Source organism: Thermobia domestica, chromosome 8 (genome assembly GCF_964235325.1).
Source record: "Thermobia domestica chromosome 8, izTheDome1.hap1.1, whole genome shotgun sequence".
NCBI lineage: Eukaryota > Metazoa > Arthropoda > Insecta > Zygentoma > Lepismatidae > Thermobia > Thermobia domestica.
In genome coordinates, this window is record NC_137461.1 from 95,325,551 (window position 1) to 95,343,926 (window position 18,376).

An 18,376-nucleotide genomic window follows, 5' to 3' on the forward strand; every position below is an offset into this window, starting at 1 on the left:
AGTAGTGCAAGATCACTTTGTCCTAACAAAGATCATATGCCTAATAATGGAAACACGAATTGCAATATAGTGGGGTTAATTTGGACATTATTTTGTTCATTCGTAAAAGGTTGTCAATTCACTTTTTTTTTTTTTTTAAATGCTAATGCTGTACAAATTTTGAAGCTACTGCTTCCCATTTGTCATTTCATTCCTTTCTACTTTTTAAACGGATAAACAAATTTTCAAAAACGAGTCTTTCTACTTCACTTTTAGCGCCATGTATTTTATTTAACTAAATGTGGTGCAAAAAACTGGGAACTTCCTTTTGCTTTGTCAACTGTTTGAGGGATTGGCATCAAATATTGCATGTGGGTAATATAGGCCTGATGGTCTTAGTCATCATGGCAGCGATTTCATTGGTTATCTCATAAACAAGTAACCATATGTAGAAATTAACTTAACATTTGGGTTTTAGAGATGAAGCTAGCCAGCCTAAAACGATGTCACACAATCTCCTTCCGATTTAACATTCTCAAAGTAGATCTAATATCATGTATTTCAAGATGGCCGCCATGATGTTTACACACCCGTATTGCGTAACAATCCATCTTTCTTGTCCATATCTACAATTCGATCTCAGTTTCTCATACAATTCTCTAATTACATATGTGTTTCCAGATTTTGCCTCAAGCTGTTTTTCAGCAGACTGTTAATAAGCAATTAATTTCAAGTTCCTACGCATTCAAAAATCCAGTATTTTTATTTCATAGAATTTTCGGGCATACTTGCAGGTTTATTATGAAACAGAAAGCAAAAAACGTGTCTTTTGGTAATATAACTCATTTTCTGACTTTATGTTGCGCACTTAAAAATTTCTCTTAATTCAATAATATATTTTAGCCAATCGTCCAGATGAGGAAGATTAGAAAAACGTTTCCCTTATAACCTACATACTTTGATTAGTATTTGCTTCGAGGATAAGTGCATTATTTATTGAGTTATGACGTTTTTCCTCAAACTTTGTACTCACAAGCAGCTGCTCGTATACAATATTTACAAATCATTTTTTCAAACTTTGACAACCTATATCTCCGAAACGATATGAGCTAGAGTAGAGAACTCTTACATGGATTACTAACTCACTGTTCCTAATAGCCGTACCAAGTAACATGAACGTCTAAATTGGTGGGTGTCACAGTCTGGGTAAATGGTGCCATGGAATGACCCTGTTGTTAGTGGTCATTAATGTATTAAGATTTGCTAATGTAGACAATGAACTTTAGAAACGAAATCCTAACTACAATATATTATTAGTTGATTAGATGTTTAATTAGTGTTTAGCGTCCTTTTTAATATCGAGTCTGTATAAGACGTGAATCTACAGCTTAAGATTGAATCGGAACCACCATGATGCGTTCAAATTTCAAGGCTCTCTCACCCAGAATCAAACCAGGGATTCTGTGCACAAAAGGTGCGGACTAGCCATTAGACCAACGTCCAGGACTAAGAATATTATTATTAGAAGCGTTATATTTTTTTTATTTATAGATAATTATAGTACCCAAACTTTTCTACTCCATCCTTATTTGTGTTCAGTCGAAGACTGTTTTATATGTGGTCGTAATAAGTTAGGTAATGTCATGTTAAAAGCCTTTAGTACATGTTATAAAAATAGAGATAGAGAATATTACATACTTAAAAATTCCTAATTACAAGTTGATGAGATAATAAATGTTAGATGTTTAATTATTAGTAAGATTTCAACTGGTAGTTCAATGTCAATATTAGCTCTTATAATCATCCTCATGTAAGAAAATATTGTTATGCTTTAACATTAATTTGTACGTTTTGTAAATCAATAGATGTTTTAATTTTGAGGTGAGTTTGTTATTAATACAACAATGGATAACAATGATATACGTAAGATGAAAAACTGGTTAATATGCATATGTACGTGTATCTGTTCAGAATCTGTAGTGATTAGATATAGCCATTTTGAGAGCAGATCACATTGTTATGAGCTTAAACAACCGTACAATACCTCAACGCATTGAAAGATATTGTGTTACCGGCAAGAAATACAATTTTCATTTCATTACACAAAATAATGTAGCATTCATCTCAGAGTAAGACTATATGACATGAAAGATTTAGGCCTGCTAACCTATTAGCAATCATCCCGCGAAACAAGATGTTATGGAATATATCAAGAATGAAGTTCTATATAGTAATATATGGATTAGCATAATTGTATATTGCATTCTCCAAGGACTCGAGAAGGTTGACTTTCATCGGCCACACCTCTAGCAAACTCAGCAGAATATTTGCCAGACATGATAAACAGTTATTAACAAACCTCCAGTTAACATCAGATCGTTACTCAAACTAGTGAAAGACAACCTTCACCTGCGCATTCCTGTTATACCACGCAAATGTGGCAGATTACACACAAGACAAATTAGAGTACCATAGAACAACGATGCAAAGAATACAACAGCTACATAAGACTTCAGTAACCTGAAAGGTCAGAACTAGTAGAGCATAGCTTAGAGCTGGGACACATAATCGATTTTTACAAGTACCACCATAGCAGGCTAGTGTAGCAATTTTTCTAACAGGATAATAAAGAAAGCCATAGCCATCTCACGTAGAGACAGTGGGTTTCAATTCAGTCCGTTATGGTCGGCCCTTTTCAGGAACAAGAAACAGGCGTTCAACAAAGCCATTTCTTGTAGCCATAACAATAACTAATCAGGAATCAACATTTCCCTCAGCCAATCACAAGCCACCGTATATTTATGCCCACATATCTCCGATCTCTTCACCATAATCCCTGAAGATGAATGTAATGTCTACATTCGAAACGTTGGATGTCAATATCTTCACCTGGCTGATAGACCGAGAACACTTTCTAAAATCACGTTGCCACTTTCTTTAACTATTGTTTACATGTTAGAAAACTAAATCATCGCAATATTGTTATAAAAGTTTGGTTGAACTAAATTAGCTTTAAAATGGTAGCCCATTTATGTTCAGGTGAAGGAGAATGGAAAATGTCAACCTTATATTTTTACTTATTGTTTGGCTCGACTTAAGATCTTATCTTATCCTATGAGATTCGAACCACTCGATATTAAAGAAAATCTTAGGAAAATAGTGTGTGCTGTAATTATGATTAAACTCATGCTATAATACCCAAAATTCCAAAGCATTCCTGTTTGAAACGATACAGTATAGTGAGTGGAATAGTTGAACAGTTAGCGTCCTCACGTAGTAATAGGAAGCTACCGGATTTGAATTATGCCGACTAGTCATTTGCTTGTATATTTTTTTTAGACTTTTCGGCAGTTCCACCAAACGAATGCTGGAACAGTGCCTTTAAATAAAAACTCCAAAATTCACTAACTACTATATTTTGTTATTAATTGTTTAAAATACGGCCCTCCCCGCTGATCTAGTAGCTAGCGGTTGCGCCTTTGGTGCACGTAGTCCCGGATTCAATTTCTGGTGGGAAAGCACACGAAGTTTAATTTCACAATAATTCAGTTTCATTAATCATCTGCCTCCTGTAGTCCAGTGGTTCTCACCCAAATTCCTATCACGATCCCCACTTTATCACATCCTCTTACCACCGACCCCCTTAGAGTTTCTAACTATTGCGGAGATCTCCCGATATCCATCTATTGCTACAATAGTAGAACTCATTTCTTGTATATAGTAGACACAGTAACTTCCCTGAAAGTGAATGGATTAAAACCGAATCAGTTCATTCATATTACAAATATGGAATCCGATCCATCATACTGTTTCAAAATGGAGATCGTTTCAAAATTTTAAAACTTCATAATTCCCTTAATTTTTGGGTCATATGATAAAAAAATAAAATGATTTCTAATGCTAGTTTAAAAAACTTCGACAGTTGTTTAAAAAAGTTATTGAGTATTTTAAGTGACTTGATAATGTGCGTCACGAAGATTGAACTGGACATTGCAGCACTACTGATATACACCATGCTCAGATATCTCATTATTCATTAGCTTTCAATTTTAATTGTATTTCAATATACAGGTTTTGTTGCACTTGTATTTTTTCTGGTATTTCAATATGCAGTTCTCATTAGGTTCATATCGTACCTCTTTCATTTAAATTGATTTTTAAACAACGTTGCACCTGTTGAAAATGTTTAGTAGACCTCTTTTTTGTTGTTCTTAACAGTATGTATATATATAAAAAATACGTATCAAATCAAAATTCAAAATAATATTTAAAAATATTTTCCGGTATTAGATTCTAATTATATCTTATCTTCCGCTTATCTTCGCGACCCCCAGGTTGAGAAACCCTGCTCTAACCTAAAGGGCATACCATGGGACGTTAAAAGTGTTTAAAATAAATAACGTAATGATAAAGATCAGTACTTCTATCATGCGAGTAGATGACAAAAGTAATAACATGTATTATATATTTGGAATCCTGCGCACGTGGCAGCATATTTAAAGGAAGAAGAAAGAACCAAAGAAAGAGAGAGTCATATATACGACACGAATTAGATCCAAAACTTGAAAATTAACTTGAAAAGTTTACTCTTAAAACAGGTTTTGGTTTTAGCTATTTAATATTTCCAACGACGAAGTATTACACATAAAATCTACTGTACATTGTTAAAAATCTTATAATTACTATACTAACCTCGTAACCTTCTGTTTCTTCAGTTGATGATTCCGATGCTTCGTGAACCGATTCATCGTCTGTTATACCAGTATCATACACGTCTGAAAACAAAACATTTTGAAAGAGGACAATACTTGTTATCATTAATATAAAAAAAATGCAACTATAAAACTCAGTAACAGTAGATAAAAACCAAGTTTGGAAAAAAGTTTGCGGTTGTATTCTAACAGTACATTCCAGTGGCAGCTTGCACGCAGACATGGTTAGAAAATGCAACATACTTTTTCTTAATATAGCGTGACGATCACTATTAGCCTATAGAACAGCTCTGATTTATCGTGGAATGGAGGCATAAAAGCCATAAACGGTTTCCAAAGAAATATCGTATGATCCCTAATGCAGTGCAACACTCAGTTCTGTCAGTGAGGATGGAGAGGGATACCTGTTCAGGAAATCGAGCTCCAGAACTGACGATTGTTTAATAATATTAAGGTCTGAGGATTGGGTGGGCCGAAATTGTTTATGAAATTACACCTCAACAGTATGAATTGATACATTGTTATCTTGGAAAGTTTCGTTGGGAATGTGATGGGATGTTCACCTAAAATACCCACACAATCGCTAACAGTAATACGATCCGTGAGCGTAATTACATAGCCCACGGAATACCAGGAAATTGCGATACAGCATCATATATCCGTCGCTGTGTTTCAAGATAGGGAGGAGACACTACGGAACGCAACCTTTTTTGGATGTTTGCCATACATAGACATGACCTGTTGTTGGAAATACGGTGAAAGAGAACTCACCGGACCATATTACGATCATCGATGGTTCACTTTCCATGTTTTCAGCATCATTTTCTTCACGATAAAGTGTGTTGGCGGTGATAAGCGGTTCGGAATCCGCTACCTGAACACGAATGTTCAGATGATGCATCTCACGTGGGACTTTGACTGTCACTGTAGCCTGCTCTAACTGCTGATTGAGTTCCCCAGTCACTTTTGTCGCATTAATTCTACGGTCCTTGGTAACAATCCGCTTTAACATTCAACAATTTCTGTCACAGTGGCTTCTCTTACGTTACTATTACTCTTTGACAATATTGTTTAGCCATGAGTTTTACAAGCTGTCGTCATCTTAGACACTGTTTCTTACTAAAAAAATTTATACACACTGGATACTTGTTACCAAATAACCGCACACCCACAAATTAGAACTCTTTGAAACTCTCTCATTTTGTATTACAACCGTTTTCCCACTTCAATATATGTCTCTGTTCTAACGGCCTGACGTACTACAAATGATCACCACTAACGACGATTAGGTGCTACACACACACATCCTCAGTGTTCGACACATCACACATCTTAAGTGTTGCAAACTTCAGTTTTTTCAATATTTTTATAGCCATCTGTACGTGCTCCAAAGCCGCAGGACTCTCTGTGAGTTCTAATAAGAATATTATTTTTATAGAGAAAAAAGAGTTAATTTATTTATTGTAAAAGGATACAAGCTACTGTTCAAATACAATATTCTATAGACTGTTTGATCTAAGTACAACCTAATATTAATATATACATTTCGCTGGAGATAAGATATAATGAATATATGATCTCTTTTCGAAAAATGAGAAGTTGAAATTTGCAATTAGTTGGGAACCTGATTCATATTGTGGATAATCTGAGTCTGCTTAAATGTAAGAAATATTAATTTTAATTTTGCGAGTGTATTTGATTAATCCGACTTTCACAATTGAGAAATAGGTTCAATTTCGACCTGACATATATGAAGTAAAGTGAATTAAGATAGCCTATGCTTCCAAAATCTCCTGTTTTATAACCTAACCCAGCGTTTCCCAACCGGTGTGCTGCGGCACACTGGTGTGCCGTGAATGGGCCGCTGGTGTGCCGCGAGTAAATCGAAACAAAATTATTAATTCTATAGCAATTAAATTGCAAGACATAGGGGAAAATGTATATTTGTATTTCACATTACTATGAACCTCTAATATGAATCTACAGTTTTAAGTTTCATACCGCGTTACTTTTCTATACATTTTTAATATTGGAAAAGGCATTTGTTATCATTTTTATGACGTTATGGCCATTATTGCTTTTTTTATTGTTGCAGACTATTTCGTAACTTTAAATTTTATAATATTCAATCCTTTCGACAAAACAAACATACATTCGAATTACCTACATTTGTGTTTTAAAAGTAAGAGATTTGTTTGTTCGTTCGTTATTTAGTGATCTTCCTTGTTAGTGAAAGTTTGGATGCAGTTTTCGAAAAAGAAGGCGTATTTTTAAAAACCTAAGTCCAATATTTCATTGCAATTGTTTTCTATTTTTAAATTAGAATTAAAAATAAGGATAATGATTTACCATGGTGGAAAACCAGTGATGGAGCTTTTTTCCTCTGTGAGGAGATCAGTAATCACAGAAAAAGATACCATGTTATTTTATATTTAAAAATAATAAAGTGTATGAGTGTGCCGCGAGAATTTAAGTTACACTCATAGTGTGCCGCAAGTTGAAAAAGGCTGAGAAACGCTGACCTAACCTAAATTTCTGAAAGCCTCATTCACTTTGGACAGCACGTATACTATAAAGTTAAATTGCAATTAGAAACAATAATGAGATATTTTGCCATCTCTGCTTTCATCAATGAATTCTATCTACGATGCACATGTCAAAAAAAGGCCGACAATTTTTACTCGGGGTTAGCAATACTGATGATGTTAAGCTTGCACAGGAGCATTCCCTAGTATTCTAGGCTTGCAACAGAAATAGAATCGTCCGAGTTGAGTTGCGTACGTGCGAGTAGCAGTAAGGTGAAATGGCTTCCGTAATACAAAATCCCGTCAAATGTGAAGTGAGATCTATCATACGATTTCTGAACGCCAAAGGACAGAATAGAATGCAGCTGACATTCATCAGGAATTGTATTCCATTAACGGACCGACAGTAATGAGTGGAGAGAAGGTCAGGTAACGGTGCAGAAAGCTTCGGGAAGGGTATTTAAATGTTCATGACGTTGAGCGTAGTGAAAGGCCTAGTGTTCAGACGGACGATCTGGTGGAACGCGTTAACGAGAAAATGCTATCCAATCGCCGGTTCACAACAACCAAACTCGTCAAAGAGCTTCCACAAGTCTGGGAAAACAGTGCATCGAATTGTGATTGACAAACTGGGTTATCACAAACTGTGTGCAAAATGGGTGCCAAAAATGCTGACAGACGCTCACAAAGAGCAAAAGAATGACGGTTGCACATGATTTTTAGGCTTGTTGGGAGGAGGATGGGGATGACAACTTTTCTCTCATAGTGACAGTGGATGAAATCTCGATATTGTACGCCACTGGGAAGTCGAAGTAGCAGTTAACGCAACGCAATGTCTGGTTCTCCTAAAAGGAAAAAATTGAAACAAACACTACCAGTTCTTAAAATCATGGCAACCGTCTTTTGGGACCAAAAGTGTATGATTCTTGTGGAAATCTTGGAACTAGAACAAACAATTACAGCAGGTCTGTATTGTCAAACACTAAATAATATGTGCTGTGCCATCCAAAATCGGCGGAGAGGAATGCTACATTCTGGACATTCTGATTCATTACAATGCCCATCCAAACACAGCTGCTCGTACTGTTGAGACAATTCAAAGATTCCAATGGGAACTACCCAATCAACTTCCTTACAGCCCTGACCTTGTCCCCAGCACTTTTCATTTTGCTTCACCTGAAAACGAAACTTGCATAGAAACGTTTCAACGACAGTACAGTACTCAATATCAGTTTGGACTGGTTGCACTCTCAGGTGGCAGATTCTTACACAGAGTGTATACGAAAGCATGCGCCACGCTATCAGAAATGTCTGAAGGTTTATGGAGACTACGTAGAAACTAGCCAAGTATGTACTTGTATATGAATCACAATAAATTTCTTTTCCTATCATTCTCTAATTGTTTTTATCGACCCACTTTTTTGATATGCGCTTCATACGAGAAATGTTATTGTTTTAAATTAAGTTTTACACTGACTAAAAGAAACAAGTTTACATTTGTCGGTATTAATATTGAAGTTTTCTGCACTCATTAAAACTCAATAGTTTTTGTTCTTTTTCATGATCCTTAATCGGTATAGCATTTGAGATTTTAGCGAATAATAATTGTTAGACACCTTAATATAACAGGATAAATTATTGACGAATAACAAAAATAAAGTTCCTCCATCGGACTAATAAATAGCTAGAAATTATATTTCCTTGATTGATATTTCCTTAGAAATAAAATATTAATATAGAATAGAATTCAAACAAAAAAAAAAAAAGTAATAAAGACAGACATAACGATAAACAGTTTTTTTTTTTTTTTTTTTTTTAAATATGAAGCTAAAACTTTTAACGTGGGTTTTTGGAAAATTAAAGAAAGTGAATTTACGAAATAGTATGGCGTGAACTGCAATGATATTACATGTTTGCTAATCCATATGTGGAATTAGTTGGATCCCAGCCCATATTAGTTTCTGGTGGACAACACTGTTCTTTTTGGGTTTTTTCGGGTCTCGCTTGCTCTCTCTTACATTCTCATCCCACCATTTTTTTCACAAACATTAGTTTTCATTAATCATCCGCCTGTTTTAGCCTAAAGGCTATAACCGTGCGACATTAAATATTTCATTTACATTATTTTTTTTTAAACTCTATACAAGTACCACAATATAGTATTACTGTAAAATAGCTATGAAGACTGGAACTAATGGCAACTATGTAGAAATCGTACACAATTGGTTAGATCAGTCATTACCAACCGAATGCTCTATGACGTCACGGCTTATTGTTTGCCTTCAAACGGAGATAAAGAGGCAGATAACGTGGAGTTGAGAAAGAACAGTCATGACAGGCAAAATAGCGTAATCCATGGTTTTCCACTACATTACTTCTGGATCCATAACTACGAATAAATTACAAAGCTCCGTTTCTTCCATTTCCCTATTTTATATCTTCCTTTTCTACGAGCTGTATATTTTCTCTCTCCTTTCTCCTCTCATAAACGTATACTTCTACGTTATATATTGGCCAGTCTGAAAATTACTGAGTTAAATAATATGTTTCTCAAACGTCGAATTGGTGAAAGGAAGAATGTAGAGTGGTCACCACTTCACCAAAACTGATTTTGCGGACTTTGCGGCATGGAAATTCTGAAAAATTGATGTGTATCTGATAAAAATATAGCATCTGGATCCAGATGTGGCCATTCTCCCAAGTACTTGGGCGCAATATTCGCCAAAATCGCATGACAGGGGTAGTACTTGGGTCACTTGATCGCAATTTTCTCTGATTGCCTGAAGGACGTCACGTGACCTGATCACATGGTATGACTTCATAAGGATCAATACCCTACTGATTTTGCCAGAGTAGCTTTCAAGGAACCAAAATTTACATAGGAATACATACATACGGGTACATAAGAATACTCCCTTAAATTTTGGAAATTGCCGGAACTAAAAATTTGTTATTGGTAGTGTAAGACCTTGAAATATAACTCTGTAACCTTGGGGTATTCGATCTCATTCTCTTTCATGGGTAAAACTTGTCAAATTTGTACATTTCGGAGGTTTTCAGACTTATTTTATTCTCTTTGATCAGGATTTATTACTTTATATGTTATATGAATGTGTACAGGAGTCCATTTTCTTTCATAAAACACAAATACATTGATGATACCGTCTTAAATTTTGGAAAGAGTACATAATACCACCCTTATTTTTTTTTAAAATACTAAATTTAAAAATTTGGTGTGATAGTATAAGGGTAGGATATGATCCTTTGTAAGTTTGGGTGGTATATCTAGTTCCCTTTTATAGGCAAAAAAAAAAAAAATCCAAAAATGTAAATTTCGGAAGTTTTCTATCTAATGTATCACCTTTAAAGAGGTTAGGCTTTATGTGGTTATATAGGAGACCATTCTCTTTTATAAGACTTAGGTACATTGATGTACTCTTCTAAATTGTGGGAAGTGCATTGGCACATCCCTTAAATTTGGGAATTGTCAGAAACAAGAATTGATAAATGTTTCTTAGGAATGAAATTTGTACTACTGTAAATTTGGTTGATCTTACTTATTTCTTTCTGTAGGTAAAAAAAATGTCAAATATTAGTATTACAACGTGTTCGCCACGTGATACGTTATTGAACTAATTTAATCTCTTTGATGATACTTTATTACATAATATGATTTATGTGTGAATTTAGAGACAGTACACAGGTATCGTGGTGTATTTGTCTTAAAGTTTGGGAAGGGTACATAGGACTATTCTCTTTAAATGGGATATTTTTCAAAAATAAAAAGATAAAAATCGATGTTCTTAAGGATATAGATACATATACAACTTTGTAAATTTAGTTAGTCCAACTTCTTTGCGTTCATGGGTAAAAAAAAAAAAAAAAATCAAAAACTAATATGTAGATAACACGCGATATTGGTCTAGCGGAAAAATTTGAATTAGTCAAGTTTTCTGTATCAAGTGGGAATTTTAAATGTGAAATAGGTAAGGTTCATGAATATTTCGTTTGCAGTGAGTAAAAGAATTTTCAAATTTAAAATTTCAAAAAAAAATTTCAAACTAAAAATTTTCAAACCAAACATTTAAACTAAAAATACTCAAATAAAAATTTTTGAAATAAAATATAAAACAAGTGATAATTTTTGAAGATTTGAAAGTGGCACATCAAGATTAATTTTCCACTAATGACCCAATCAGATTGTACCAAGAATATCTTCATGTTTCACGATTAACCGTCAAACTTTATCCGGTTTTCAACTATTCGCTTAACAAATTAACGGTTTTCAATTCTCCTACTACTCTATGATTGTAGAGTATGATCTTAGACATAGATTGTACCAGTGACATCACACTCTAATATTTTTTTTTCAATTTTTTAGAGTAGAAAAAATAATAAAAAAATTTGAACCTAATTTACAACAATTTTAAAACAGAATTCTCAAATTTAAAACAAAAAATTTTAAACAAAATTTTTCATACTATTTTTTTGAAAATTTTGAAATAAAAGCTTTACAAATTTAAAAATAATGTAAACAAACCATCAATATTCAATAACAATTTTTAAGTACAAGGATATTTGAAACAAGATGTTAGTATTCATTAAGGATACACAATGGAAACATTCGTCTTTATGTATTCTGGCTAGATCTAGTGGGTTTTGAAAAAAGGAACTTTGTGAAAGAATTACTATCTAATCTCTCAAGCATGATAAATACGAAATTCCGTAAGATAAGTTGGAAAAGCACTACTACCAAATTCCATGCCTAATTTGGAGTGACTGGAGCCGTTGTGCTTCTTAGAAAAAGGAGGCACTGATGGAAAGTGAAAACAAACTGCGTTGATACAAGCAAAGGTATTCTTGTACAAGATTTTTTTCTTCGGATACTATCAGTTTACTCGCACGGTATCACATATAAGGTAATTTATCGATGCCAATCTTTACTTTGAGTATTCACAATACCTAATTATACTAATCTGTAATATCAGTTTTCTGTTAAAAAAAAAAAAAAAAAAAACTAACATTTGAATGATGTTCTGTTCTCCTTATGTGCGTGTGTAATATTTATATGTCGTTAAATGTGTTGTGTTATCACCGACGAAGCTGGGATCAAACATGTGAACAGTTTTAAAACCACATGTAAGAGAAAAAGTGGTATAAGCACTGAAGTACACAAAACGTTAAATCCTGTGGAAAGAAATATTTGCACTAACCTGCTGGAATGTTAGCAAACCGTACATACTTAGACATTCTCGAGTTCTCCAATGCAATATTTTCAAGAGCTCTTTCCAACTCAAGCCTCTGTTTGCGTTCCTGATGTATGGTTTCCAAACATTTAGTTGATTCTGAGAGGACATACTCTGCCGCATCAGCACATACAATTAGGTCCTTTGAAACAAACAAACAAAGAAAGTTACAGTGCTATAAATATCTTCCACATTATGTAAAAGGAATATTTTATTATTAAAGGTTACTAATGTATGACTATCAGTAATTAGGAAGGATGCAAAAAACGTAGTAAAACAAAACTGTTATCTTACTGTTCTTAAGTAAATTAGTTTCAAATACATCTAAGAATAAAACCATAAATAATCATTCATTGAACATATAATATTTCAAATCACTCACCTACCAACCTTTCTCGGACAATTTTCATTCAATATTTCGAGTGTTACTGTCGGTCATCATCCTCAAAGGCACACAGTGACCTAAATCCTTTTTCACAATACAATCTTCACTGTCTCTACAATGGAAATTTAAGAATATTACGGAAGTATTACAATAGCGACCGCAAGTACCAATAAAGTTTCTGTAATATCCTTAAATGTTCACTGTTGAGACAAGAAAACAAGTGAAGATGATCATGCTGTGAAAAAAGAACTCAGAGCATTGTGTACGCCTGAGAATGAGACTCCGATTGTAACAACCGAAATATTCGCAGGAAAATTGTTCGAGAAAACATCAGTAAGTGCATAACTTGAAATAAAACCATAAACTCATCTCCATAAATAAAATAATAAACTCATCGAACATATTATAATATTTCAAGTTACTCACCTACTAACGTTTCTATAACAATTTGCTTCCAATATTTCGAGTGTTACTGTCGGTCATCATCCTTAGAGGCACACAGTGGCTTAAGTTCTTTTTCGGAACACAATCTTCACATTATTTTTTGTCTCTACAGTGAAAATTTAAGAATATTATAGGAGTACCACAATAGTTACCAATAAGTGCCACTAAAGTTTCTGTTATATTCTTAAATTTTCACTGTTAAGACAAGAAAACAATGTGAATATCGTGGTGCGAAAAAATAACTTAAAGCATTGTGTAAGCCTGAGTATAAGACTTCGATTGTAACATTCGAAATATTTGCAGGAAAATTGTTCGATAGAACATTAGTAGATGAGTAATTTGAAATATAAACCATAGCCTTGGTAAATAATTCGAATGAAATTTAAAAATAATTTAACAAACAAAAGTTATTTTCCTTGTTTGTATGCTGTCATATTCCTTTATTGCTACATAAAATGAGTAAAGGAGACAGGTTAAATAATAATAATAATAATAAACCTAAACCCAACGTTAAAAATGAATCAAAACTCTATAATCAATGATTCATCGTTCTTATAATTACTATACAAAAGACAAACATACCACTGCGTTACGCTGTTTCCTAGTAGTAAACAATCACACAATGTCACTACCTGCACTAACGCTAGTCTGCCCGACGCCAATAGATGTCATAAGCATGCAGACAATTCGCCAATTTAAACCGGTTGTGATGATTTAACCCCTTGCGTTCCAGTGACTGTCATGTCATAAAATACTCCGTTGCAAAATACTAGTGACATCCATGGGAATATCATGAAAACGTATCCTTTATTAAGGGTCGTATTAATCCTGGAGGTGATGAAATTTTTTAGCGGACGCAAGGAACGAGTTAGTTCTACTGTTTCTCCTCAGGTGACAGTACTTTACTCATCTTCAGTTAGTGTTGCCAACACGAAGCAGCATAAAATCCCTTCACAGAGCATCAAAATTTTCCCATTTCAGCACAAATGTTCAACAATGCAAATATTTTTTTTAAAAAAAATCAGTAATGTGAATGTACTTCTCGCGCATTGAGTGTCTTGTGTCGGTGTGTATAATTTATCCGAAAAGGAACAGTTATATATATATATATATATATATATATATATATATATATATATATATATATATGTGTGTGTGTGTGTGTGTGTGTATGTGTGCGATTGTACAGAAAATTATATTCATTGAACTTTATACAATAACTCTATCCTATATAACGGTCTAGACAGTCTTTTAAAAGTAAATGAAAACCTGGTATTACAGCACGCATATAGGAAAATAAACCTGGAACGCAAGGGGTTAATTGCAATTTAAAAACTGTATTGTTTCACTTTAATTATTTACAATTGAAAAAGAACCTAACCATTTGCAATTGAAAAAGAATATGCTCATTAATATTTGTGCAACCGCATGTTAGTTAGTGGGCAAAGTCAAAGTTACGATAATAATAATAATAATAATAATAATAATAATAATAATAATAATAATAATAATAATAATAATAATAATAATAATAATAATAATAATAATGATAATGATGATAATAATAATAATATAGTTTGTTAAATGCAAACAATTAGAGCTTTAAATAAAGCATAATTTTTAAGCGTTTTTGCACTCACTTATGTTTACACAGCTGTCTAAGATTCTTTGAGGACTCACGAAAGACAAGGAGCTTTTAAATATCGTCCTGTAAGGATACATTTTATTACTTGTTCGAACGGAAGGTAACATGTAACTCCTAATAAAAACTTTTGTAATACAAGAACGAGTAATGTAAGGTACAAAAGCAAATTTAATGATGAAAATATACCATATTTTAAGCACCTCCTCAGGGAAGAGAATTGGAACGAGCTTTACTTGTATAACCAGGTTAATGAAGCTTTCAGTTACTTCATTGACACCATAACATTCTATTTGAATCTAGCATTCCCTGTTGTAAAATATGCAACTTCAAGAAAACAGTCAAAACCCTGGGTAACACAAGGGATCAGAATAGCAAGTAAAAAATGAGACTTCTTAACAAGGCTAAATCACAAGGAAATCTATCACCATGTACAGAGACATATTACTAAAAATACAAGAACATATATAAAGGAGTTCTGAAAGCAGCAAAACAGTTACACAATGACACAATCATGAAAAAATCCGAAAATAAGTCGAAGGCGTTGTGGAAACTAGTGCAAAGTGAGTTAAGTATAAACACTCGTAATGATGACGTTAATTTAGAGGTAATTAAAAATGGCAAGATAATTAAAGATCCTCTTATAATAGCTGACCTATTTAATAATTATTACAGCAACTTATCAAAAACGTACAATAATGAGCCAGCATTGCCTACTTCGAAAATATTCTCAAAAACTTGCAACAATACAATGTATTTGCATCCAGTTACAAATGCAGAAATAATAAAAGTGGTGAAGAAGATGAAAAGTAAATGGTCAGCTGGCGTAGATGGTATACCGCCAAGTATTGTAAAGAAAAGCATTAAATATATTGCTGCTCCCCTGTGTTTCCTCATAAATAAGACGTTCTTAAGTGGAGAATTTCCTAGTATATTAAAAATTGCAAAAGTAAAACCAATATATAAAAAAGGCAACAAATCAGAGCTTGAAAATTATAGGTTTATTTCACTTCTCTAAACTTTTTCAAAAATTTTAGAAACCGCTATGAGTATTCGGTTATCATCCTTTTTACTTAAACATGATCTAATAACACACAAGCAACATGGCTTCCTAAAAGGGAAATCAACGGAAACAGCAACATATAATTTTGTAGAAATTGTACATAAAAGTTTAGATAGTAAGGAAAAATGTATAGGTGTTTTCCTTGATCTTCCCAAAGTATTTGACTTAGTGTCACATAGAAATCTTCTTTCAAAGCTCCAAGATTATGGAATAAGAGGCATTGCGTCCAAATGGTTTAAATCGTATCTGGAAAATCGGCAGCAAATAGTAGAAATTACATACAGTAACAGAGATACAAAGCAAACTTCATACTACATATTGGGAAAACAAGAAATACCATGTGGAGTGCCACAAGTATCCGTATTAGGGCCATTATTATTTTTGATATATATTAACGATCTACCATGTAATATTGCTCCAGCAGAACTATACCTTTATGCAGATGATGCTAATATTATAGTAAAAGGGAACACAGATTATGATGTTGAAAATAATGCAAATGAAATCCTTCATAAACTATCTCAGTGGATTAAAGAAAATAAGCTTAAATTAAACAATGAAAAGACACAAGCAATCAATTTTCATCATATGCGCAACAAACATACGCAGCCTGTTAATATTTTAATTGAAAACAATGGAATAGACTATGTGAACTCAACTAAGTTCTTAGGAATTTGGATAGATAAACATCTCTCCTGGCATGTACAAATAACTAAGCTTAGTAAAAAGTTAAATTTATTTCGCAATTAAAGTACTTAAAAATGTTTTAAAAGAGTCTACTTTAAAAACAATTTACTTTGGATTATTCCAGTCAAATTTAACATATGGTATTATATTTTGGAGAAATACACACAAAGCCAAGGTAATTTTTACAATACAGAAACGAATAATAAGAATGATGGCGACCGCTAAACCAAAATATCACTGCAAACCAATATTTAAAAACTTTCGTATACTTCCAATACCCTATTTGTATATTTTAAATCTACTGATATTTGTAAAGAGACACCTAAAGGGTGTCCTTCCGCGGGTAGAAGAAAAACATGATTATGATACAAGAAACAAACAAAACTTTTCTATTGTAGAACACAGAACCGTATCATATGAAAAAGGGTATAAATACGCGGGTATCATGCTATACAATAAACTTCCCAAAGATATTGTAAGGATCCCCACGTTGCCGTACCAGGCAATAACCACGTGTGAACTACATGTGTTACTAATAAATAAAAACAAACAGACGACGTTCCCGAACAGGAGTCGATCACCATCGCCAACAGTCGGAAGGACGAGAATCAACGATGGAAGCCGACAAGACAGAATAAAAAGGACCTGCACACCTCGACCAACATCAATCTTCCCGGATTGATCACAACACCTAAAACCCCTCTCACGACGCTTGGTCACCGAGAGGTACCTATCCTTATACCCACGACGCTTGGTCACCGGGCTCCTATCTAATCTTATCTAAATATTAGAGGAATACTTGTTATAATTTGTGTACATAAATGCTTTTGTAATAAAAGGGTGAAGGGAAAAGTCCAAATCCCGAGTACATTTATTGATCTACCCAAGAAATTTTACATGGTAGATGCGTCGGCGTCTATTTACAGACACTAAGAGGACTTTCCTACGGGGCGCTCTTTTTATTAACGAAAACACGGACTTAAAAACTTTTTAACAATACAGTGTAAGTGTTACTAAAAGCAGGATCATATAAAAGTTGGTATCCGTATTGTCATAAATACTCTCATTACTCTTAACGGTAGATTGATTCGTTTATGTCGACAACTAGATCTGGGAAAAATACATATAAAGAAGGTGATAACAATATGGCAGAATCAGGCTCCCCTATACCTCTTAATATTCCTCACTTAACTAGATATTCTGGTCACAGTACTGACGATCCCGATCGATTTTTCATGCTGTTTGATCATTTGGCTTTACTTCAGGCTTGGACCCCCGAAAAAAATAAAGAAATTCTTCCTATGTATCTACAGGACGTAGCTCTTGACTTTGTCTTACAATTGCAAAGTCTGAATCAATTCGACACACTAAATTACGAACAACTGAAAACCAAATTAATTTCTCTGTCCCGCCCAAATATACCAGCGTATAAGGCGGAATTAGAAAATTTTCAAATTCAACAGAACGAAAACGAATCGGTCGATTCATATTTCTTAAGGAAAATTTAGGGCTATCAGACAGCTGATGCCAGAGGCTTCAGAGGAACAGAAAATTCATTTTCTTTCGTTAGGACTACAACGAAATTTGCTGCAAAAGATAGCGTTAGAATCCTTTCCAACAATCCAGCGGGTGCAGGAACGACTCCATGAATTGGAAAAAGCTCAAGATCTCATGCAAAAGAGGAATTATGTAG

The 18,376-nt window shown here is 33.7% G+C and overlaps 1 protein-coding gene across 2 annotated transcripts in view; it reads right to left on the bottom strand.

Moving 5' to 3' along the window:
* Window positions 1-18,376, bottom strand: part of LOC145693093 (oxysterol-binding protein 1-like) — a 327,552-nt gene that overhangs the window by 252,340 nt on the left and 56,836 nt on the right. For both annotated transcript variants that reach the window (XM_081768782.1, XM_081768781.1), the window contains exons 4-5: window positions 12,430-12,604; window positions 4,672-4,754 (exon numbers count right to left, since the gene is read on the bottom strand). In XM_081768782.1, the coding sequence (XP_081624908.1) occupies window positions 4,672-4,754; window positions 12,430-12,604 (258 nt within the window). The remainder of the gene's footprint in view (window positions 1-4,671; window positions 4,755-12,429; window positions 12,605-18,376) is intronic.